This window comes from Sinocyclocheilus grahami, unplaced genomic scaffold (assembly GCF_001515645.1).
Source record: "Sinocyclocheilus grahami isolate Dianchi unplaced genomic scaffold, SAMN03320097.WGS_v1.1 scaffold16.1, whole genome shotgun sequence".
Taxonomy (NCBI): Eukaryota; Metazoa; Chordata; class Actinopteri; order Cypriniformes; family Cyprinidae; genus Sinocyclocheilus; species Sinocyclocheilus grahami.
The window spans coordinates 408,190-434,238 of record NW_015505195.1 but is presented as its reverse complement, the minus strand read 5'-3'; the positions used below and the strand labels follow the sequence as shown (position 1 = coordinate 434,238).

The window sequence follows — 26,049 nt, the reverse complement described above, 5'->3', positions numbered from 1 at the left end:
CGATGAGTTTATTTGTAACTTTACATTTTAGATATACATTGTCACTTTTTTATTTATTTATTTTTTTTAAGGTGACATTGGATTTGTTGCAGTATGAAAACATAGCTGTGCGCAGGGTTTTAGACACAGAGACGAGTTTGGTGTCCAGGTTTGGTGTGACCGATTTTCCTTCATGTTACCTGTACAACTCATCCAGACATATCTCTAGACTCAAAGTGTAAGTTCTCCATTTCCTTCATACGGCCCTACAGCAGCTATAAAGAATGTTTTCATAAGACAGACAAGAGAAGTATTTGGAATGTTTGAAAACTAATGCTAAGCTTAAGCTAATGCTTATCACTTTTAATAAAGCTCATACTTAAAATGATCATATTAAAGAATTAAACTTAAGGGTGCTATTATTTTTGACGAGACTTAAGATTTTGACCTGGTGATTGATAAAACAGCTGAAAAAATCTCATAAAATTGTATTGGAGGGATCAAATTTACACGGGTCACCTTTAATCTCTTTCACAGTGCATTAGCATGAGCTAGAGCCGAGGCATTTTACTCTTAGAGTCTTATAATTAAGCATTTAGCATTTGCTTGATCTCGTCTTCTCAGTTTTATGATCATTAGCCATTGCAGGAAGAATCACGCAACATCTGGCCATGTTAATGAGACAGCATTTTAATACATGCAATTATTCAAGATCACAGAGCTTTCATAATCATTTCTAACCAGGAGCATAAATCAGAGGTCTGCTTGCTTTGTTATGCTTATTTGCGAAAAATAACTTGGCATGGGTGTGGGGCCCTTTAGATGACAAATGCAAAAGAGAAATGATTTATGGTTGGTTTATATTGTTTCCGTCCTCCTTGATGGTGTGCATGTGTGCGTTGAGGGTGGTTTTAATTTTCGATGCCGAAACAATGTTGCGAAACTACTTTTCTGTGTTTCACCTGCCAAGCAGTCCCTGCTCTGCAGAGCAACAGATGGCGTCCCGTCAGGTCTGAATGCGTGATTGATCTTGTGTAGCATGCAGAAAAACATATACACACACACTATCTCCACCATCTCAGGTCCTCGTGGTCTCAGAAGCGTGCCGTCAGACCCTGGGGACCTCAAGCTGAGGGTCTGATTGAAGCTTGGGTAGATGAGGGAGTGTGTGTCCCCCTGTGCTGGAGACACAGGAATGCACAGTGGTGTTTATTGTTTGATTTGCCAGGGTTAGCGAAGAGGGTAATGATCAGTAATGACATCTCATCAGCACACCACACCCACCATCTGTTCATCTGAGGAAGGAAGGTAAATGGATGATCGTGGAAAACAGGAGAAGAGAGACACTGGAGTCAGCTCACTTTTTTTTAAGCAGCCATAAGCACAATGCATTCCTAGACACGCATTTAATATTTTTGGAATAAAGTAACGTTTTAATACTATTAATTTCTAGATTTGTTAAAAAAGGTTTGAATTACAGTGTCAAGAATTCAAGGAAGTCAGGTGACAGTTTTTTTCAAGTTGGTGTCTCAAAAACACATCTTAGTGAAATAGTGGTTGACAAATATACGTATTTTAATGTCCAGTACTGATATCTAGAGACTGTATTGGCACAATGGCAGACATAAAGCCAATTGATAAAATAAGGTCAGTAAGATATATATTTATATTTTTTTTTTTTGAAAGAAAGTAATACTTTTATTCAGCAAGAATGCATTAAATTGATCAAAAGTGACAGTAAAGACTTTTAAGAATCCTGAAAAAAGTAATCCACAAAAATTAAGCAGTTTTTTAAAATGTAATAAAATAAATGAAGCCTTAGTGGGCATAATAAACTTTTCAAAAATGTGAAAAATTGAACATTATATGTATGAAATAAACATTTACACTGTAAGCACAACATTGTCATTTCTGTACCACTCCATTGACTTGTTTATTGTTTTTCAATCTTGTTTTTTTATATATTTACTTAAAATTCATATAATATGAAATCAAAAATTTATTATGAATGTTACCAGGGCTTTTTAATTCATCCATAAGGCTGTCAGCATATTTTTGAATTGACACTAGGCAACGTAACACTTCTGTTAATCAGCCAAGCAAGGGTACCCTTTTTAGCCCTCCTTATTATGAGAGTTTCTGTCAAATTCAAAATATGAACTAAACAACAAATCTCAAAATGCTCAAATATCAGCTGATGAATCTGCCTGGACAATATATTAATCTCTCCGGTCACAAATGAAATGTTTTCTCTCACTTTCTGTCTATAAATCTTACTTTCAGCCCTAACGCTAAAGCTGCGTCTAAATTCACATACTGTCAAAGTATGTAATGCATTTGCTAAAGAACTATTTCTTGACCCGTTATGTTCTGTTAGTATGCATGTAGTTTGAATCCAAACCAGACATACTATATACTGTGCATTCTGACATACAGCTCATTTGACATACTGCATTTGCATACTATATAGTAGGAAAGTAGATATATATTTAACCTAACTAATCTAATCCAGACACGAACCTTAACCCTAACTCTTCTTTTAATTCCTTTCCCAAACTGAACTGATTCAATAAGCAGCAGCTCTATAAACATGGACTCTGAGCTATTCTGGAGTCTGGTAGACATGACACCTTCTCCACATTCTTTTTGTCACATGTTGTCACATACTTGAGATTATGTTTAGTGGTTGTGAGGCCCTCACTCCTCTTTCTCCTCCTCCATCAGACTCAATGAAGCTCGTACCTTTTACTCATACGCCCTCCAGAGGTTGCCAGGGGTAGTGCGGACTGGCAAACCCCAGATTGCCATCACTGATCTTATCAAGAACTCAACTCTACAGGAATGGAGGTCGTTTAACAAGTTAGTGCACACAAACTGACATGATCAGTCATTTTCTTTTCACATTTAGATTTATTTGACATATTAATGCATCATTTCAATTCAGTGCATTCCTGTAGCTCAAACAGTAAAGCATGGCGCTATAGCAACGCCTTACCATACCTTGAATGTAATGTAAGTCGCTTTAGATATAAGCATCTGCCAAATGCGTATGTCAATGCAATTAATATAACAATTTTTTACCTAAGATAAATGCACTGAAATGTTCGAGGATTCCAATTTTGCAAACATTTTCATTAGGTCGTCTTACACAAATCAGTAGTAGTTTATGAATATTCAAATATAGTCATATTTAAACATTTCTCAATCAAAGTTTTATTTGTTAAGTGTTATAGAATGTAAAAATGTTTTGTACAATTATGATCTATTATTGTTGGAGTCTTACCAAAATTGTTTACTGAATCACGTGGGCTCTTTCAAGGTTGCCTGATTTAAATGGTGCACACTTATAATCCTACATATATTTTTGTGTGTGTTCATATAGGACGCGTGTGTATATGTCTGATTTGGAATCAGCGCTGCATTACTCTCTGCGTGTAGAGCTGTCTGGACACATCAGCATCAGTGGAAACGATCTGACTGCACTCAAAAAGTACATAAATGTACTGGCTAAGGTGAGTCACCTCAATACACACACATAAAATATCTACTTGAATTCTTTTGTATCATGGCATCTGTATCAACCTAGTCAGTTCACAGAACAAACCACTAGAGGGAGATGCACTGAACATTTCAATCCAAGATCTGTTTTTTTCAAGCCTTAAATTAGAGATGTTCAGTGTTGAAAGATATTAGAGAGAGATCAGTCAGGTTTTAGAAATTACAAAATATGGTCATGGTGAAAATATATCAGGACTTGTGACAAACATGCTACAGCAGTTGCTGAAATAGTCACACACCAGCATTTTACAAAACTGCTTATGTTGTTTAATTTCTGACATTTAAGGATTCATCCAAGATTATCCTGTTGACTGCTGTGATGTTCTGGTCCATCACATTCTTTTTCATATTCTTTTCAAAGGGCTGAAGAAGAATTTCAAAGGATTTGTTCAACGCAAATGTTTTTACTACGTTTCTTTCTTCTTCTTTTTTTCAAATGAAATGATTCAGGCTGGGATTTCTTATTTTAAAAAACATACAATGCATATGAAAAGCAGAATTATTTGAATTATTTAACTTCATAGTATTTCCTTGTTTTTAATGTTTTTTTTATTTATGAGGGTCAATTATGACCTGAACATGTTTTGACAATATTTAGAGATTCAGTCAATTCTCTGTTCTCTGTATGTTCTCTACTTATCCATTCTCTACTGGATCAGACGCGTGCCACAGATCTGTTTGATGAGGTCTGAGACCATGACCTTTCGCTGGCTTTGTGTCCGTCCAGCGTAGCACTGCCAATCTCACTGATTATTTAGGGCTCTCTGGGGAAGGTCTACGCTGATGCCTGGAGGAGTGGCAGGGGCCTGGGCAGGCCTCCCATTAACTGTGGTTACTTTTGTCAATATTCCCGGCTCCCTCTGGTATTCCAGCCTTAGCTGGGCCTCTTCAGAGTGTCCTTGCTGTTTTTGGCTTGCTCTTTTGAGCTTCCTTGTTAAACAGACACGCCAGCTGCATTAATTGACACTCTGTGAAGAGGAAGTGTTTAACCCCACTAAAGCAAAGCATGGAGAGATTAATGGTGGCACGTAGGAACAAGCACACACACACACTCAGTGTTCTGAGCTGAAGATCTGTACAGTGGCTTGAATGCTAATCACAGTTAGTTTGCTTATAGGTTTGGTACTTTAGATTAAGATGCTTAGAATGCAGGCAGACTGATCTAATAGGATAATCCTGTGAATGTCACAACCTACCCTCTCATCCTGAACCTTCTCCTGCACTAGGTGACCCAGGACTCTTCTGTGCCCATATGGCAAAAAATAGACGTATATGTATGTGCACTACCGTTCAAAAGTTTGGGGTCAGTAAGATTTTTTTTTTTTAAGTCTCTTATGCTCACCAAGGCTGCATTAATTTTCATCAAAAATACAGTAAAAAAAAAAACAAACAAACAATAATATTGTTAAATATTACAATTGAAAATAACGGTTCTATTTATTCTAATATAAATATATATATATATATATATATATATATATATATATATATATATATATATATATGAATAAAAAATGTTGTTGAAATGTAAAAATATTTAAGCTCAGATACCTTCATAATTTTTTTCATTTATATAAATATACAGTATACATGTTCGCATATATGCTGGTGTGTGTGTGTGTGTGTTTTAACATAAAATCTTAAGTTATGATTTAAAATGAACAAATTAATTAATTTTCTGACCAGTACTAAGTAGAAAATATTTACTGCAAGACTAGTTTGCACTTTGATGCAAAGTATTTTCCTCGGTCACGCTGTTGCTCAATGTATCTGGGTTTGCATGAATCAGAACTTGTATTTCAGGATTAAAAGAGTGGATCTTGGAGACATGAGAGCATTACAAAGAGGTTTTAGGATTACCCATCTTTATCCTGCTTTCTTGAAAGAGGCTTCCCGCCATGCAAGAGGGAGAGAATAAAAGAAGGAATTAGAAGGCAATTTGAGGTCCAGATTCAGCCATGACTCCATCTTTTATCTGAGGCCATGGTGTCCTAAATGACTGACTCTGCATTTCCTGTTTTCATTCTAACAACTTTCAGAAACCCCGATGTTGGTGGACAACTAGCACCTGCTGTTGGGTTGTGCTGTGATAACAGGGAAACAGTTTAGATGGCTTTTACATGGCCCACTTGTATATGTGTCCCAGAGGGTGAGATTAAACAAGAGTCTTCTTCAGGGCTGGGCTGACAGATGCCTTCTCTTTTGAACCTCTGCAGAGAGAGAGAGACTGTGGTTTTCTCAAATGCTGATACTAATCGGATTGGAGATGACATATTGCTAGGGTGAAGTGGATTGTCATGGTCCGAAGGGGAGGAAGAAGGGAGAGTGGGAGGTGGGGGGGCTGAAACAGTAAGGACGGTGATTGGAAAGGGCTGTTTGTGGTTAGTGATCTATATCCTTGCTTTGGTAGATGGAATATGCAGAGGCTATATATACTCTTACACAGCATGATTGACAGTGTACTGTTGGAAAAACTGTCTGAATAACAGTGTGTCTCAGGAACCATTGCCTTCTCTTGAAAAGATAAACACTAGAGCGGACACTAAAAGTAATTAGACACTTAAGCCACTCTTAAAAATGTCTGAATTTCATTGCATTAGACTGCAAAGTATCTTGGCATCTGCAAACAAACGCCTTTTCGGAGCCATTTTTGCTGTTAACTTTAACAAACTGGTTTAATTTTTAGTAGATGCGTGAAGTCCATTCCCCTCAAGTTCTCATAGGTGTAGTACATCACATTTAACTATGGGCATGAAACTTTTGACAACCAAATACAGTAACAAAACAACTGCTGAACAGTAGGTCTGTGTTATCAGTAACACTGTACAATAAGGCTCAATTCTTTAACATTATTTAATGCATTAGGTTTTATTAACAAAGTAACACTGCATTGATGATATCGATTTAAAACCGACTTTGCTTGAAAAGTAAAAATTGTGCTTGTGATGTATTTCTCTGAAATAAATGCTACTTTTGATATATAATGCAATGGCTTTCATACATACAATGGTATGCTACTGTTCAAAAGTTTGGGGTTGGAAAGTTTTTTTTTTAATGCTCCCTAAAGCTGCATTTATTTTATCAAAAAAACAGAGTAAAAATGGTAATATTGTAAAATATTATTGAAATTTATTTTTAAATGTGATGTCAAAGCTGAATTTTCAACAGCCATTACTCCAGACTTCAGTGTCACATGATCCTTCAGAAATCATTCTAATATGCTGATTTGCTGCTCAAGAAGCATTTCTTATTATTGTCAGTGTTAAAAACAGCTATGCTGCTTAATATTTTTGTGGAAACTGTGGCACTTTTTTTCAGGATTCTTTGATGAATAGAAAGTTCCAAAGAACAGCATTTATTTGAAATATAAATATTTTGTGACATTGTAAATGTATTTACTGTCACTTTTAATCAGTTAATCAAATGAATGCATCCTTTAAAAAACAAAAAAATCTTACTCACCCTCAAACCCTTCAACGGTAGTATAAGTGTTGCCCAAGTGTCTAAATACTTTGGGGGGGTGGTGTATATCAAAGTGTGTGAGCCAATTCACCGCATTCTTTTCCATTCTCAGCTTATACTTTTAGTTCTCCTTTAAAGTATTAACCAGCTCAAATATTGAGTCTATTATGATTTGTCTGTTTACTTTTTCTTTGCAACTCTTAAAGAGACCTCACAGTATAACAGAATGATTCCACAGCCTTTCATTCACTCGCTGCCAGAACCCCGGAGAGTTATTCACATCGCCCTTGTTGTTTTGATTTGTAGAGATTCAGAGTTTTCACCTAGTTTTGAACAATGCCTTTTGTTTGAGCAATCCCAGATTACCCTCTTCAACACCCAGCTCTGTTAATGAGCTTTTCACACTAGTTAGAGGCCAGACCAAAACATAGATCTATTCAATGACACACACACACACACTCAGGGAAGGACTAGAGACTTTCTCCTTTTCCCACCTGTGCAGCTCTGATTAGCTTTCTGCCTTGGCTGCATTCTCAATGGCCGAATCTCCCAGATTAAGGAAACAAATCAGAATGGAGTGGGGCGTTGGGGTTAAGTAAATCTCTGCAAGGCCTTTTTAAGTGAGCTGTGTTTTAATAGAGATCCTGTTAGAGGGTGATGAATAGAAGGCCGCACCATGCTGAACAGATGGCCACAGGAAAATTGAAAAGACGCAAGAGCACAAATCAAAGAAAGGTGCACCTCTGGGATCCAGTGGGGCCTCCCCACAAACACACACTCAGACACACAGGCCTTGGCCTGCACTAATGTGGCTGTGTTCATGGGGCCGTGACGGAGTGTTAGCGTTGGCTTTGTGGCCCCAGCTCAGACACAGAATTGTAAGGTCAGCACTGGCGTCCATCCAGGGCCATTGAATCTATCCATTCCCTCGTGCCACACGGCTCAGGCTGGTCATTACTTCACTGAGCTTCCAGAGACTTCCACACACACACAATCTTTAACTCTATTAAATTTGCACTGGTGTAAGCAAGAAGCGTGTTTACCAATTCAGTGTTGCTTTTTAATTCTACAGAACAATGAAAACTTAATATTTATTATTATTTGTCATTCATTCATTAGTTTATTAATTCTATATTGTTCTTTGTGTTCTTTTGTTTCTTTGAGTAAAAAAAAACTAATTTTAATATAATAATAATAATAATAATTGATTAATTGGTCATTTATAATAATAGTAATAATTATGTTTTTATTGGTTAATGTGTTGTGAATAATAATAGTGGTGATGATGATTGTTATTTTTATTATTATTATTATTATTATAGAATAAATAATACAATATATTAAGCTGTTTTTAAACCATAGAAACAAAGAACACTATGTATTGTAACAAGAATAATAATCAAGAAATCTTTGACCAATCAATAATAATAATAATGATTATTATTATTATATTTTTAATGTTTAATGTGAAAGGAATAATAATAATAATCACAATAATAGTAATTATTATTATTATTGGTATTATTAACATAATTTTATAATTGTTAATATGTCTTGAATCTGTGATATTTATCTTTAAATGGACATTTTCTCACTGCTTTCCCTGACTGTAAATCTTCGGAGCATTGCAGTGTGCCTTTTCACTGTCACTTAGCGTCTTCTAGTAGCACATTAGCAAATCTAGTGATCTTACCATTTGACAACAGCTACTGGTGCAGCAGAAATAGCGGTCACATTTATTAGGTTTAAAAGGACTTATGTAAATGATGAGATGTTTTAGCCTAGCCTGGTCCCAAACACAAGTGTATGGCTGTGTATGTGATTATGTGCTTTGCTTGTGTAGTATTTCCCAGGTCGTCCATCTGTAAAGAGTGCACTGAAGACCGTGGACAGCTGGTTACAACAACAGAAGGGGACAGAGATCAAATACAGCGATTTTAGAGATGTCCTGGACAACACTGTGCAGGTTAGACAAGCTTACCTGAGCAGAACATCTCCAGAAAGAGCTTTTGTTTTATTTATTAATTTTTATTTTACAGCTATAAATGATATTAGTAATGATTAATTCGAATTTTGACAACCAGACATTTGATATAGCAAAGTACTGCATTTATTAAACAAAGGTACCTGAATATGTCAATAACTTGACATAAGCGTTTCTCCACACTTGGGTTATGAGGTCAGTGTATTGGGATGCTGTCACTCATGTAAATTTATTAAAACATCTGTTTGAACTATTTAAGCCACTGCAAGCACAATTTCAAGCCATGACATTCAACATCATATGCAGCTTGCATAAAAATGATTTCATATGGCTAAGCATGGTGATGCACTATGGTTAAATGTTCAAATGTAGTCAAAAAAGAGATTTACTTAATGGGATAGTTCACCCTGATATGGATATTCTGTCATCATATACACAAAATATATATTTTTTTAGTTTTTAGATAGTTTTTGTTCACACAGTGAAAGTCAGTGGCGTTGGGCTGCACTGACTTTCATTTTTATGGACAAAAAATACTGAGACATTTTATAAAAATATCTTCTTTTGTGAGGAAAGTCAGTCAAAGAGAGTAAATGACTGAATTTTCATTTTTTGTTGAACAAGGATTTACGATGCTGAAGCTCAGATGCCTACACGCACAAACATACACAGAAGCAGTTAGTGACATCATTAGCTTTTAGCCACCCAATCAATGAATCAATGAGGAAGTAGGAAGGTGTCCCATAAGGAAAAGGGCTGGTGTCATCCAGATCATCGCCTCTTATAGACACACCCACCAATCAACTGCTGAGTGACTCTGCACAGGAGACTGACCAGTGGGAGATCTTGATTAATTCCAAAACAGGCCAAAGAGTTTAATGCTGTTTGATATGGGCTTTTAATTATGCATGGTGAAATATGATTGAAAATTATCCCTGAAGAGATTTTATGTCTTCTAACAGTCATACCTGCTTTAATTGCAGTATCCACCTCACTTCATTTGAAGAGTGACTGAAAGGAAAATTGATTGTTTTCAATTGATTCTTGATGTTTAAGTGAAACATAAGTCAATTGAGACTTTATGTTTGTATGTATGTGTGCTTTTAGACAAGTGATGCAGTGTTGCCTGAGGGTGTACAGTGGGTGGGCTGCCAGGGATCTGAATCCCATTACCGTGGATACCCCTGCGCCTTTTGGACCCTCTTCCATGTGCTCACAGTGCAGGCTAAAGAAATGGGCATCCCAGGTACTTTTAACATGTACAGCAGTAATACTAATACTAATGCATGATATTATAATATATTGATAATATAGTATTTTTCATATGCTTCATACACCCAAAACTGGCAGTACTCCTTTTCTTGCAATGACTCTTTTGTTCTTTTTTTTTTACTTCCTCTTTTTGCCCATTTTCTCTTTTCTTTCTTCTCTTTCTGTCTCTTGATCTCAGATCCTCAGGAAGTGTTGCAGGCGATGAGAGGTTATGTCAGCCGTTTTTTCGGATGCAGGCCATGTGCAACTCACTTTGAGAGTATGGCCCAGGAGAGCATGGATCATGTGACCTCACTGTCTGCCACTGTCCTCTGGCTGTGGTCTCGCCACAACCGGGTCAACAACCGTCTGGCAGGTCGGTATTTTCAATGTAAACAAATGTAAAGTGTTAAATACATTATACAGTTATACAGTTGCTCCAAAGTATATGGACTTTTTTTTTTTCCCCCGCTTAAGTTGGAAATACACACTTCAATTTACTAATTTTCCCAATTACTTTTAACCAGTTGGTGGCATCAGGGTGATTTGTCGGTTCCCCTCCAGCTCAAACAGGTGTCCTAGCAGAGTAACCACAGTTGTCATTTATCACATTAACTACATGGACATGTTCACATGACCAGAAAGTGTCAATATTTTTTTTTTTTCTTGACAGGTTTGTTTGTGCTATATTTCTGTACAATAAATGCCACTTGGTATGGCTTTTAAGTGTGTCCAAATACTTTTTGGGTGCCATAATAAACCAAGGATATTATTCAGTCCTGTCACTGCTGTCCATAGTATAGAGCAGGAGAAAAGAGAGCACACGAGGAGTTTTTTTTTTCCTCTCCAGAGCACCAGTGCAGCTTCTTCCCTTTAAATCCCTTTAATTTGCCGATCCTCTGGGCAGATACCAGCTGTCTTGTTCCCTTCTATCTGTCTATCTCTGTATTTCTCTCTCCCTACACTGACATCCATCTCTTTTTCTATTTCTCACACCTTCTGTTGCATTTTATTTTATTTTTATGTTATACTCATTTATTGTTCTGGTAGGAACATTGTGTTTTTTAATCTTACAGCTTTTGGTTAGAATTCCTAAGTAAAAGTGAACAGAGTTGCCATTTCATAAATAAAATCTTAGTTCTTTCTGACAACCTGTCAGCTCGCATGGCTGTTGTCCATAAGGTGCTATAAAGGGAGTTAGTTGCCTCTCTTCACACTTGCTTAATTCATTTGTTTGTCATCTTTTGATGTCGCCTGCCTCTTTAGCGTCGGTCCCTTTTTACCAGCCATGAAGTCATGAATAATTGGACAACAGTGTCCCCCATGTGTGTCCCCCTATGGCTCTTCTGTGTCCCCTGGTCCCCCCTCACTTCTACTGATTAGGTCTCACTGTCTCTCATGTCCCGGGAGAGTCATTCCAGCCGCTTGACAATTGATACTACAACAGTGTGTCCTGCCTGGGGCACGCGGCCCTCTATTCCCCAGACGGCCGGGACAGCAGGTGGCACACGCCACGCCGCCAGCATCAAGCCTTCCTCTGCTTTGTAATCTCTGGCCCAAGTAGCTAACGCAAAGTATATGTGAGGTGGGTGGCACTGACCCCTCCTCCTCCTTTGCCTTCTACCCTCCGACACCCTTTATTCCTCTCGGTTCCCAAGAGAGACCCTCCTCCTCCTGATCGTGAGCCTCTTTAATAGTTCCTTCCCACCTTGCACAAGTTCTTTCTGACAACCTGTCAGCTCGCATGGCTGTTGTCCATAAGGTGCTATAAAGGGAGTTAGTTGCCTCTCTTCACACTTGCTTAATTCATTTGTTTGTCATCTTTTGATGTCGCCTGCCTCTTTAGCGTCGGTCCCTTTTTACCAGCCATGAAGTCATGAATAATTGGACAACAGTGTCCCCCATGTGTGTCCCCCTATGGCTCTTCTGTGTCCCCTGGTCCCCCCTCACTTCTACTGATTAGGTCTCACTGTCTCTCATGTCCCGGGAGAGTCATTCCAGCCGCTTGACAATTGATACTACAACAGTGTGTCCTGCCTGGGGCACGCTGCCCTCTATTCCCCAGACGGCCGGGACAGCAGGTGGCACACGCCACGCCGCCAGCATCAAGCCTTCCTCTGCTTTGTAATCTCTGGCCCAAGTAGCTAACGCAAAGTGTGTGTGAGGTGGGTGGCACTGACCCCTCCTCCTTTGCCTTCTACCCTCCGACACCCTTTATTCCTCTCGGTTCCCAAGAGAGACCCTCCTCCTCCTGATCGTGAGCCTCTTTAATAGTTCCTTCCCACCTTGCACACACACACACACACAGCTAACCAGTCATGAATAGTGGCCTGTTAGTATCACTGCTGCACAATTAATTTAACTGGCATAAAGGCCCAGGCAACAAACTTCAGCCCAGCGCTACTGCCACTTGTTCGAGGGAGGAGACGTCTACAGAAGACAAATAAGTTTACCTTTGTGAAACTGATTGGGGAGCTTCTTTATTTGCACTCTCAATTCTGTCCTGGCTTATTGCATTCTGTGATGTATACTGCCTACAAATTTTTAAAAATCGTACGAGAAATAGTATGCAGCATGTGACCTTGCAACATTGCTTGTTTAATTCAGCAAATGCTGTCAATTTGTTTTCTCAGAAACAAATGTTTTAGTTTTTTTTATTTTTCTTTAACCTAAACTCATTATTTGATCCATCTGCCAAAATTAAGGAAGACATTATAAAGTAACACAATGCTGGGGTGTTTTGTGTGGTTGCTAAGGTGTTCAGGGAAGTTATTAATGAGTGCTATGTGGTTGCTTGCTACTCGCTGTGTTCTGTGTGGTTGCTAGGGCATTGCTATGCTGTGCTAAGGTATTCAGAGAGGTTTGCTAGGGCGTTGCTGTGCTGTTGCCAAGTTTAAGGAAGCAATGTTAAACATGGTTGATACTTGCTGGGGTGTTCTGTGTGGTTGCTAGGGCATTGCTGTGTGTTGATGAGGTGTTCAGAGAGGTTTTAATGAGGTATTGTGGTTTCTACTTGCTAGGGTGTTCTGGGTGGTTGCTAGGGTGTTGCTATGCAGTTGTCAAAATTAAGAAAGCAATGTTAGATGTAATTGATACTTGCTAGGGTGTTCTGTGTGGTTGCTAGGACATTGCTGTGCTCTTGCTAATATGTTTAGAGAGGTTTTTAATGAGTTACTATGTGGTTGCTACTTGCTAAGATGTTCTGGGTGGTTGCTAGGGCGTTGCTATACAATTGCTAAGGAAACATATTCTTTTGGGCTGTCCCGGTTTTAATGCAAGTAGAAAGCTCTTTTATTAAGTTAGTTCACTTAAGGACTTTAGTAAGATTTTGCCTGAAAAGGTATTAGAATTTTTATCATATGTTAATTTAAAAAATCTTGTATTATATTACTTGCTGTGTTTGTTTGTTTGCTTGGATTTTATTGTATTTATGTGATATTTGTATTTTTGTAATTGAGTTTTTGCCATGAAAATAGCCTCAGATGCTGACATGGCATTAAATAAAATTATACTACTACAGTTGCTAAGGTGTTCTGAGAGGTTTTTAATGTGTTGCTGTATAGCTACTACTTGTTAGGGTGTTTTGGATGATTGCTAGGACATTGCTATGTAGTTAATAAGGTGTTCTGAGAGTTTCTTTTTAACAAATTGCTATGTGGTTGCTACTTGATAAGGTGTTCTGTGCAGTTGCTAGGGAATGTTATGCGCTTAATACACTGTTGCTATGTGGTTGTTATTTTCTAGTTTGTTCTGGGTGTGTGCTAGGACGTTGCTATGTAATTGACAAGGTGTTTTGCTGCTACAGTATATGGTTGGTGAAGGCTAAGGTGTTCTTGGGGGTTGTTAGCATGTTTCTATACTGTTGTTAATGTGTTCTGAAAGGTTTTTTAATGTGTTGCTGTGTGGTTGCTAGGTTGTTCTTAGGTGGTTGCATAATGGCTCATTTAAAAAAAACCTACCTACACATTAGATTAGGGAACACTATTAACTATTAATTAGTTGCTTATTAGCATGCATGTTACTAGCATATTGACTGTTTATTAGTACTTATAAAGCACCTATTAATGCCTTATCCTGCCTGCATACCTACTACAACAACTACCTTGCTATCAATAAGCAGTAATTGGGAGTTTATTTTAGGATTCCGTTGCAGAGTTTTCTGCAGAGAATCTCCACACCCTAGCAAATAAAACAGACGAACTTCTACTCCTCACCAGCACAAACAATGACTTTTTAAACTCTGCTGCGCTTTGCTTCACGGAAACCTGGTTGAACGGAGCTATCCCGGACAGCGCGTTTCATCTAACAGGCTTCCAGCTGTTCAGAGCAGATTGCGTCACCGAGTCGTCGGGGAAAACGAGAGGTGGTGGATTATGTTTTTATATCAACGAAGGCTGGTGTACAGATGTTACAGTTTTAGAGAAGATGTGTGCTGCCCAAATTTGGAAGCTTTCTTTATTAACTGTAAGCCTTTTTATTCGCTGCTGGAGTTTTCTTCGTTTATTCTGGTGAGTGCATACATTCCTCCTGAATCCTGATGCGTGTGTGAGCGCAGCACTAGAACAGCTGGCTGATCAGATCACACACACAGAGCAGCGTTACCCGTACTCTTTCATTATCCTTCTCGGTGATTTTAATAAAGCTAATCTTATCTGCGAACTGCCTAAATACAGACAGCACATCACATGCCCACCAGGGAAAACAATATACTGGACCATTGCTACACCGTTTTAAAGGATGCATACAACTCTGTCCCCCAAGCGGCACTGGGACTCTCTGATCACTAGTTGGTTCATCTTCTACAAGCAGAAACTTAAATCTGCGAAGCCTGTAGTAAGAACTGTAAAGAGATGAACTAATGAAGCAGAGCGGGATTTACAAGCCTGCTTCGACTGCAATGATAGGAGTGTTTTTGAGGCTGCAGCCACTGATCTGGATGAGCTCACAGACACCATGACATCCTACATCAGTTTCTGTGAGGACATGTGTGTTCCCACCAGGACCTATTTAACCTTTAACAACGACAGACCTTGGTTCAGTGCAAAACTCAAACAGCTTTTCCAGGCCACACACACACACACACACAGCTAACCAGTCATGAATAGTGGCCTGTTAGTATCACTGCTGCACAATTAATTTAACTGGCATAAAGGCCCAGGCAACAAACTTCAGCCCAGCGCTACTGCCACTTGTTCGAGGGAGGAGACGTCTACAGAAGACAAATAAGTTTACCTTTGTGAAACTGATTGGGGAGCTTCTTTATTTGCACTCTCAATTCTGTCCTGGCTTATTGCATTCTGTGATGTATACTGCCTACAAATTTTTAAAAATCGTACGAGAAATAGTATGCAGCATGTGACCTTGCAACATTGCTTGTTTAATTCAGCAAATGCTGTCAATTTGTTTTCTCAGAAACAAATGTTTTAGTTTTTTTTATTTTTCTTTAACCTAAACTCATTATTCGATCCATCTGCCAAAATTAAGGAAGACAATGACTTTGTATACTTTTGCATATATACAAAGTAACACAATGCTGGGGTGTTTTGTGTGGTTGCTAAGGTGTTCAGGGAAGTTATTAATGAGTTGCTATGTGGTTGCTTGCTACTCGCTGTGTTCTGTGTGGTTGCTAGGGCATTGCTATGCTGTGCTAAGGTATTCAGAGAGGTTTGCTAGGGCGTTGCTGTGCAGTTGCCAAGTTTAAGGAAGCAATGTTAAACATGGTTGATACTTGCTGGGGTGTTCTGTGTGGTTGCTAGGGCATTGCTGTGTGTTGATGAGGTGTTCAGAGAGGTTTTAATGAGGTATTGTGGTTTCTACTTGCTAGGGTGTTCTGGGTGGTTGCTAGGGTGTTGCTATGCAGTTGTCAAAATTAAGAAAGCAATGTTAGATGTAATTGATACTTGCTAGGGTGTTCTGTGTGGTTGCTAGGACATTGCTGTGCTCTTGCTAATATGTTTAGAGAGGTTTTTAATGAGTTACTATGTGGTTGCTACTTGCTAAGATGTTCTGGGTGGTTGCTAGGGCGTTGCTATACAATTGCTAAGGAAACATATTCTTTTGGGCTGTCCCGGTTTTAATGCAAGTAGAAAGCTCTTTTATTAAGTTAGTTCACTTAAGGACTTTAGTAAGATTTTGCCTGAAAAGGTATTAGAATTTTTATCATATGTTAATTTAAAAAATCTTGTATTATATTACTTGCTGTGTTTGTTTGTTTGCTTGGATTTTATTGTATTTATGTGATATTTGTATTTTTGTAATTGAGTTTTTGCCATGAAAATAGCCTCAGATGCTGACATGGCATTAAATAAAATTATACTACTACAGTTGCTAAGGTGTTCTGAGAGGTTTTTAATGTGTTGCTGTATAGCTACTACTTGTTAGGGTGTTTTGGATGATTGCTAGGACATTGCTATGTAGTTAATAAGGTGTTCTGAGAGTTTCTTTTTAACAAATTGCTATGTGGTTGCTACTTGATAAGGTGTTCTGTGCAGTTGCTAGGGAATGTTATGCGCTTAATACACTGTTGCTATGTGGTTGTTATTTTCTAGTTTGTTCTGGGTGTGTGCTAGGACGTTGCTATGTAATTGACAAGGTGTTTTGCTGCTACAGTATATGGTTGGTGAAGGCTAAGGTGTTCTTGGGGGTTGTTAGCATGTTTCTATACTGTTGTTAATGTGTTCTGAAAGGTTTTTTAATGTGTTGCTGTGTGGTTGCTAGGTTGTTCTTAGGTGGTTGCATAATGGCTCATTTAAAAAAAACCTACCTACACATTAGATTAGGGAACACTATTAACTATTAATTAGTTGCTTATTAGCATGCATGTTACTAGCATATTGACTGTTTATTAGTACTTATAAAGCACCTATTAATGCCTTATCCTGCCTGCATACCTACTACAACAACTACCTTGCTATCAATAAGCAGTAATTGGGAGTTTATTTTAGGATTCCGTTGCAGAGTTTTCTGCAGAGAATCTCCACACCCTAGCAAATAAAACAGACGAACTTCTACTCCTCACCAGCACAAACAATGACTTTTTAAACTCTGCTGCGCTTTGCTTCACGGAAACCTGGTTGAACGGAGCTATCCCGGACAGCGCGTTTCATCTAACAGGCTTCCAGCTGTTCAGAGCAGATTGCGTCACCGAGTCGTCGGGGAAAACGAGAGGTGGTGGATTATGTTTTTATATCAACGAAGGCTGGTGTACAGATGTTACAGTTTTAGAGAAGATGTGTGCTGCCCAAATTTGGAAGCTTTCTTTATTAACTGTAAGCCTTTTTATTCGCTGCTGGAGTTTTCTTCGTTTATTCTGGTGAGTGCATACATTCCTCCTGAATCCTGATGCGTGTGTGAGCGCGGCACTAGAACAGCTGGCTGATCAGATCACACACACAGAGCAGCGTTACCCGTACTCTTTCATTATCCTTCTCGGTGATTTTAATAAAGCTAATCTTATCTGCGAACTGCCTAAATACAGACAGCACATCACATGCCCACCAGGGAAAACAATATACTGGACCATTGCTACACCGTTTTAAAGGATGCATACAACTCTGTCCCCCAAGCGGCACTGGGACTCTGGGATCATCTGTTGGTTCATCTTCTACAAGCCTACAAGCAGCAACTTAAATCTGCGAAGCCTGTAGTAAGAACTGTAAAGAGATGAACTAATGAAGCAGAGCGGGATTTACAAGCCTGCTTCGACTGCAATGATAGGAGTGTTTTTGAGGCTGCAGCCACTGATCTGGATGAGCTCACAGACACCATGACATCCTACATCAGTTTCTGTGAGGACATGTGTGTTCCCACCAGGACCTATTTAACCCAACTTAAATCTGCGAAGCCTGTAGTAAGAACTGTAAAGAGATGAACTAATGAAGCAGAGCGGGATTTACAAGCCTGCTTCGACTGCAATGATAGGAGTGTTTTTGAGGCTGCAGCCACTGATCTGGATGAGCTCACAGACACCATGACATCCTACATCAGTTTCTGTGAGGACATGTGTGTTCCCACCAGGACCTATTTAACCTATAACAACGACAGACCTTGGTTCAGTGCAAAACTCAAACAGCTTTTCCAGGCCAAAGAGGATGCCTACAGGAGTGGGGACAAAGCCTTGTACAAACAGGCCAAGTACACACTGAATAGGGCGATAAGAATAGCTAAGAGATGCTTCTCTGAAAAGCTAAAAAAAAACGTTTTCAAGCAAAGACCCTACATTAGTGTGGAAGGGCCTGAAAACCATCACCAGCTACAAGACCCATCCCCCAGCACTGTGGAGAATCCACTTTTAGCCAATGGTTTGAATTAGTTTTATTGCAGGTTTGAAAAGCCTGGTCTCACACCCCACACCTGCTCTGACCGTCCCACAACACAGCCATCAACACCCTCCCCTTCCCTCCCTCCTACTGCTTCTCAGCCTGCACTTAAGATCTGTGAAGATGATGAACGCAAAGTCTTCAGGGAGCAGAAGATAAGGAAAGCCAAAGGTCCAGATGGTGTTTCTCCAGCCTGCCTCAAAGCCTGTGCTGTCCAGCTGTCATCCATCTTCACACTGGTCTTCAACAGATGACTGGATCTGTGTGAAGTCTCCTCCTTCTTCAAATGCTCCACCATAATTTCTGTACCCAAGAAACCAAAAATCACGAGACTAAATTACTACAGACCTGTTGCTTTAATGTCTGTGGTCATGAAGACATTTGAGAGACTGATGTTGGCCTACTTGAAGGACATTACTGGACTGCCTGCAGTTTGCTAACTGAGCAAACAGGTCTGTGGATGATGCAATTAACATGGGACTGCACTACATCCTCCAACATCTGGACAAACCAGGGACTTATGCAAGGATCCTGTTTGTGGACTTCAGCTTCGCTTTCAACACCATCATCCCGGATACCCTTCTGATTAAACTGACACAGCTCTCTGTACCCACCTCCATCTGTCAGTGTATCATCAGTTTCCTGACAGACAGGCAGCAGCTAGTGAGGCTGGGGAAACTCACATCCAACACCTGCACCATTAGCACTGGAGCTCCTCAGGGGTGTGTGCTCTCCTCTCCCTCTACACAAATGACTGCACCTCTAAAGACCCCTCTGTCAAACTCCTGAAGTTTGCAGACGACACTACAGTCATCGGTCTCATCCAGGATGGAGACGAGTCTGCTTACAGACAAGAGGTTGAGCAGCTGGCTGTCTGGTGCCGTCACAACAACTTGGAGCTGAACACGCTCAAAACTGTGGAGATGATTGTGGACTTTAGGAGAAACCCCCCTGCACTCCATTGACTCCATTGTGAAAAAGGCCAGGCAGAGGTTGTACTTCCTCTTCCCATCAACTGAAAAACCTTCCACAGGCACAGATGACACAGTTTTACTCAGCTGTGATTGAGTTGGTTCTGCGCACTTCTATAACTGTCTGGTTTGGGTCAGCCAGCAAATCAGATATAAGAAGACTGCAACGGACTGTTAGGACAGCTGAAAGGATAATTGGTAAGCACCTGCCCAACCTTCAGGACTTGTACAACTCCAGAGTGAAGAAACTGGCAGGTAACATCATCACAGTCCCCTCTCACCCCTGCCACCATCTGTAGGCAAACGTTGCAGGTATCTGTGAACTAGAACATCTAGGCATAAAAACATTTTTCTACCCATGCCATCTCCAGCTTAAAGAGCTAACAAAGAAATTACCACCTGTCTTCAAATACTTATGGCTATGCTAAGTATACACAATAGCATTTAAAAAAAATTATTTTGTGCATTTGTCACCCTGAAAATGGCAGGTCAAGTCAGGCATTTCCATTGTGGGATACATTTTTCATGCAGTGTAGACTGCTTTTATACTGGTATTTGTTGCATTTTTTGCATACTACAAGATTAGTAAGGTAGTATGCCATTCTAAACATAACTATTGTTCCCTCTCTCTTCCTCTGTCTCGTCCTCTGCTTGAAAATGCCAAGGAGAAGATTAGCCTGTATGTTTGTTTTGCATTTGTTTAGTCAGTCCTCCAATCCTCCCTTCATCTGAACACAGGAGCCCTGCCTACCCATCGGCACTCACATTCACTCCCGCTTGCTGGAACTGTCCTGCATGATGGCTCCTTCTCTGTTCACATGCATGAATATTAATGCACCGCCCTGGCAAGCTTTGTATCAATGTTAACAGTGCTACAGCTGAAGTCACCTTTGTGCTGAAGGGCTCCATGATTAAAAGTAAGATCTTCATAGGCATTGCATCACATCACAGCCAGATATGAGTGCTGTCACAGAGCCATGCATAAAGACCCCTGGGTTCCCGTAGACACATAGTAAAATTGATGTATCTCTTATGTAGAATGTGGTATGCAGAGTACATCCACACATGCATATATACATCAGATTAATCTACGTAAGAGATGGGGGAGGGATGTAAACTAAACACTGCTGCCACCTCTTGTAGTGTCCCGGCCACCCCGTGACATCCGCCACAAGCAATTTATTAGCGGATGCTTCCGTCTGGGGTGGCGTTTGGGGGAGGGAGGAAAGGAAAACATCTAAAGGGAAAAAATAGTAATTCATTAGAGGGAGAGCTGCAGCCCAGAGGTGCTGGCTTTCATATTCAATTTGGAGATGGTGGCATGTTCACAGGGGGTGTGAAGAGAAGGGGCCAGTGCGTGTGCATGTGGATGGGGAGGGGTGTCTTGTTCACCCCAACCTCATCTATTATCTTCACGATCCTCCCTCTGGGAGCGCCCACAGGTCTATTGATCATGTCTTTAGAACTGTCACACACACACACACACACTCTGTTCACACGGCACCTCAAGGTTAGGCAAAATTTTTAATGTTGAATGATAGGAAGAGAAATTGCTGCAGAAATTCAGTAGTCTAACTTAGTTTTTTCCATTTATTTCCTGATATGCAGAATGAATTTTCTTGTAACCAATTAAAACAGATTTGAATCTACACAATATTGTTTTCAGATACTTTTATAAAACTAAATATTGATGTCAACATTTGAATCTATGATCATATAAAATATTAGGTAAATTAGAACATCATGGGAAATTCGGAGAAAAGTGCTCTTCTCCAGGTAATGTTAACCTGTCAACTCATAATTGATTAACGTGTCATTTGGGCTTTTCCCACTTAACACAGCGTTAAATTATTAATCTTTTTAAAATGGGTTAAAGCCTGTTTTAAGCCTAGGTTAAGAAAGGTTCTGACACTTCCGCTGGATTAGCAAGTGAATCTCATGAAAACATATATATATATATATATATGTATATATATAAATATATAAATTTTCATACATTATAATACATTTTAATATGAATATTATTGATGGTATGTTATTTATATTATGTATAAATTAAGCCTTTTAGGCTTTTGAAGTGTTAAATTATTTTTACAACAATCACATTTTCCCCATAAATTGCTGATTTAATGCATGCAGAGAATTTACTTTTGAGTTTTTTTTTTATTTCAGTTGTTCTCAATAATTGTTCTCGTTTGATTCTTATTACTTAAATTTTCCTGTATTAGAAACAAAAATCTTTTACTTAAACCAGAATAAATTAAAAGTTGTACAATAGTACCATGATGTATACAGTAAATAGTTTACAGTTTATATATATATATATATAATTGTTAATATATAATCATTTTTTGTTTTACTGTAATGAGGATGGGATATTTTTTTAAAAATAAGCTTAATTTCCTTAATGCAAAATAGAATTTCTACATTTATTGATTGATTGATTTTGAGTTTAAATATGACTTGAACATGTTCTTGATTTTATGTACATGATAACATGATTTCAGTTGTGAGAAGGGAAAGTTGTGATTTACTTGTTCATTGTCAAAACTCATCCTTTGATTTATGGTTGAACTCCTCTTTTGACTGTTTATGAAATTATGAAACTCCTAAAAGCTGTTTTTGTTATCCCACACAGGAGACCTTAGCGAGGACCCCTATTTCCCTAAGATTCAGTGGCCATCTCCGGAGTTGTGTCCTAGCTGTCATGGATTAAAAAAGACTGGTGAGCACCACTGGAACCAAGAGGAGGTGCTGACCTTCCTCCGAAACTACTTTTCCTCAGCTCACATTCTAATGGACTACCTGCAGGATGAGACCCAAGCTCTCATCCATCAGAGGAACCGACTCACGGCAGCTCGGATGGAGAAAGAAGCCAGACGTGGGGTGGAAAGGAGACCTCGAGAGGTTCTGGACAACCGCCCTGATGAAGAGCCTCAAGAAGAAGAAGAGCAGCAGGAGGAGGAGGAAGGGGAAGAACCAGCAATGGAGGAGCAGACTGGTGAGCCATACCCTGCGGGGTTAGAGAGAATGGGGGTGGCTGGAGCGGACAAGGCCAATTACCAGGCACCTTGGGAGAAGCCACAGCGGCCGCAGTCCCAACGCAAACCAAAAACTGTGGGAATGAAACTACAGGAGCCCCAAGAAAACATAGTAGACCTGGACTTATTTGTCAACCAACACTATAAAGCCAAAGCCCTCCGAGCTGCGGCCATGTCTGGCGTAGTGAGACAGAGGAGTCTGAAGAAGGAGGAGGATGTGGAAGACCTCCAGTTTGAGGGAGGCTGGAGGGTGAAGCGAGACCTGGGAAGCCAGGAGGAGAACCTTGGTTATAGAGGTAGAGGGATGGAGCCGTACCCCAGACCCCACAGCAAACGCTGGATGTCCCTGCTCAGCGTGGGATTCTCCAGGCTGGATGTGAGCCTGTGTGTCCTGCTGTACCTCCTCTCCACCATGTGTCTGCTCGCCATGTACCTGTATTTCAAACTGAGGTTAAAGCTGCGACGTGCTAAATTGTCTCTGCCCTAGAGCATCGCTCCAGTCCAAACTAATACTTTTTAGGAGGAATGACTAAATCTCACAATCTGTGGCTACTAGAGAAAACCGTAAGCTTCAGCGCCACAGTATGGATGCACAGAAATCGAGAGTTTATGAAGTACTGTTTTTAATTTCATGGTGATTAATGCCAAAGTGTTGTTTTACAGACCCTACACTTGTCCTTGAAGGGCTGCTTGTGGTCTGATTTTTTTTTTAACTCCTTCTGTAAGTTTATTTCTTTGAAGCATCTGGCGATGGAAAAATTATCATCATAATTGATGTCTTTTATTTGTTTATTTTACAAAAACGAATTTTTATATGACCACTCATCGAAGAATTCTTTTTAGTGCACATCATTTCTAAAAGCACCAATCATTTTATATAATTTTTTCAATCATAAAATTTAGATTTGAGAAATACTTTAACACAAAAACAAAGCATCTTTAACACGACCACTTTTAAGTAAAAGAATTAAAATACTTGAAATGCATTTTTTTTTTTTAAATTTGGACCCCAGTTAACTCTTACTGTGGTTGTTATAATGAAAATATACCCCTCATTGATAGAGCTACATCTTTATGTGTTTAATCCATTTTAAATTTCACTGTGATCTCACTGCCTGTCCATTCCCTGTGCCTTTTTGAGCAAATATTAGATTTTTTTCACAAAAATATTTTAAGATGTAAATTTGTACCGCGGAGCAACTCTATACAAGTACCTGAAACAATAAGAATTACAGACATTATAGTTTGCCCATTTGGTAAGCAAAAATTAACATTCATACTGAAGTGGAGTGCTTTGTTGGGTAAAATCTGATTAAAATTATTATTTTTTTAAAACCTCTTTCTTGTATTGTTTTTAAAACTCCAATTTGTTTTCTGGCATGGAATGAGATACATGACGTGTGCTTTTTATATGTCCAGTATCTTTAAAACCAATAGTTGGTGTGCGACCCAAACTAATCTGACTGTGACTGTCAATCAGTTGAGTAAACAAATACTGGAATACACTACACAACTTTTGTTCACATTTTTGGCCTGATTTACAGTCTGGAATCAACACTAGTTGTCTAAAGTCAGAGGCGGTCTGCAAATTTTGGCCAGTCGGAGTTGACAGAAAATTGCATAATTCATATTATGATTCTATCAATTTGGAGAATTTCAAACCAGAATTTTATTTTGATTTAATTTTAGAACACTTTGTTTTCTTTGGTTTCATCATGTATATGGTTCTGTTATTGTAGCTCATTTATACTCTGACCCCTGAATATTACATCTAGCCCTAAAACAGGAGCCAAACAGGTCAGATTAATCTAATTTTACTACCGTCATTCCTCCCCTTGTCCATAATACATATTTTGAGATGCAGCCCTCATTCCCAACTTTAATGTTGTCAGTCAGAATGGATGGAAGTTACTATTTGCACTTGAGGGACGTTTTTATTATTATAACTATATTAATAATTATTAATAATATTAAATGAAATTATTAATAATATTTATAAATAATATTATTTAAATTTGATATAAAATACATTTATTTTATTTATTTGTGTAAAATATGCATAAAATATATAAAAAGAGATTATTTTATATTTGTTTATATATAATATTCGCATTGTAAGGAAAAAGGGTTAATATATGGTTCTGTTATTGTAGCTCATTTATACTCTGACCCCTGAATGTTACATCTAGCCCTAAAACAGGAGCCAAACAGGTCAGATTAATCTAATTTTACTACCGTCATTCCTCCCCTTGTCCATAATACATATTTTGAGATGCAGCCCTCATTCCCAACTTTAATGTTGTCAGTCAGAATGGATGGAAGTTACTATTTGCACTTGAGGGAAGTTTTTATTATTATAACTATATTAATAATTATTAATAATATTAAATGAAATTATTAATAATATTTATAAATAATATTATTTAAATTTTATATAAAATACATTTATTTTATTTATTTGTGTAAAATATGCATAAAATATATAAAAAGAGATTATTTTATATTTGTTTATATATAATATTCGCATTGTATCTTATTTGTGTACTATACATATATAAGATGTAATCATTTTATTAATAATTTTATATGTACATATACAGTGGACAGCATAAATGAGTACACCCCCTCTGATTAAATATAAAAGATGTATTTTCTTAATGATCACTAATATAATTCATAGAAAGATGGCAAAATTGAAATGTATTAAACATATTCTTAATAAAAATAGACAAATACATGCCATTAATATCTGTAAAATAAGAAATTTAGCCAATTTTTGTTTAAATGAAGGATTGCAGAATTGAGTACAACCTAGATTTAATTCAACCAAGTGTAATATTCTATAACTTACTGACACTTCTTGGCACTGAGTGTACAAGTTCATGACAAATTTTCACATCTGTGCTGCTTAACTCCTGGGGGACGACCTCCTTAAATGCCCTGGTCTTTAATGGGGAGTGTTGCTCAGCTTGTCTCTACAGAATCTCTCACAGCAGCTCAAGAGTGTTAAGATTGAGTGAAATGCATGTCCACTGAAGGATTTTCAACTCAGGAGAATGAATATCTTCATTGTCATGTTAAAAAAAAGCCCAACAATGCAGGCATAGAGAATAGGGTAGCATCTTAAGTTTCAAGTTTTTGTATTACATCACACAGTGGTGTGTGAATTCATGACAGCGTTGATAAAGTACAACTCCCTCACACCTTCAGCACTCATTCATCCCTATAGAAGAGCTTTACTACCACTGAATGCCACTGTGGGAACCAGCCACTTCTCTCTGTACTCCTCCTCTAGCAACACTAGAACATTTTGGATGCTGTTAGATCCGAAATGATTGAATTGGTCTCATGAGACCAGAGTATGGATTCCCAGAAATCTTTTTTTTGTAAATATGGGCCTTGGAAAAAGCTAAATGAGTTTATTGTGCTTTGGCTACAGTCGGTAGTTCTGGTGTGGATAAACAACCATGCATGTCACTTCTGCA

General features: G+C 38.6%; 1 protein-coding gene across 1 annotated transcript in view; it reads left to right on the top strand.

Moving 5' to 3' along the window:
• The window catches only part of LOC107603198 (sulfhydryl oxidase 1-like), a 29,791-nt gene extending 6,390 nt beyond the window's left edge, over positions 1–23,401 (top strand). Inside the window, exons 5-11 of the mRNA XM_016295942.1 lie at positions 72–217; positions 2,704–2,838; positions 3,362–3,491; positions 8,843–8,965; positions 10,091–10,229; positions 10,434–10,610; positions 22,162–23,401. Coding sequence (XP_016151428.1) covers positions 72–217; positions 2,704–2,838; positions 3,362–3,491; positions 8,843–8,965; positions 10,091–10,229; positions 10,434–10,610; positions 22,162–23,051 — 1,740 coding nt within the window. The 3' untranslated portion in view covers positions 23,052–23,401. The remainder of the gene's footprint in view (positions 1–71; positions 218–2,703; positions 2,839–3,361; positions 3,492–8,842; positions 8,966–10,090; positions 10,230–10,433; positions 10,611–22,161) is intronic.
• Positions 23,402–26,049: the final 2,648 nt, after the last annotated feature.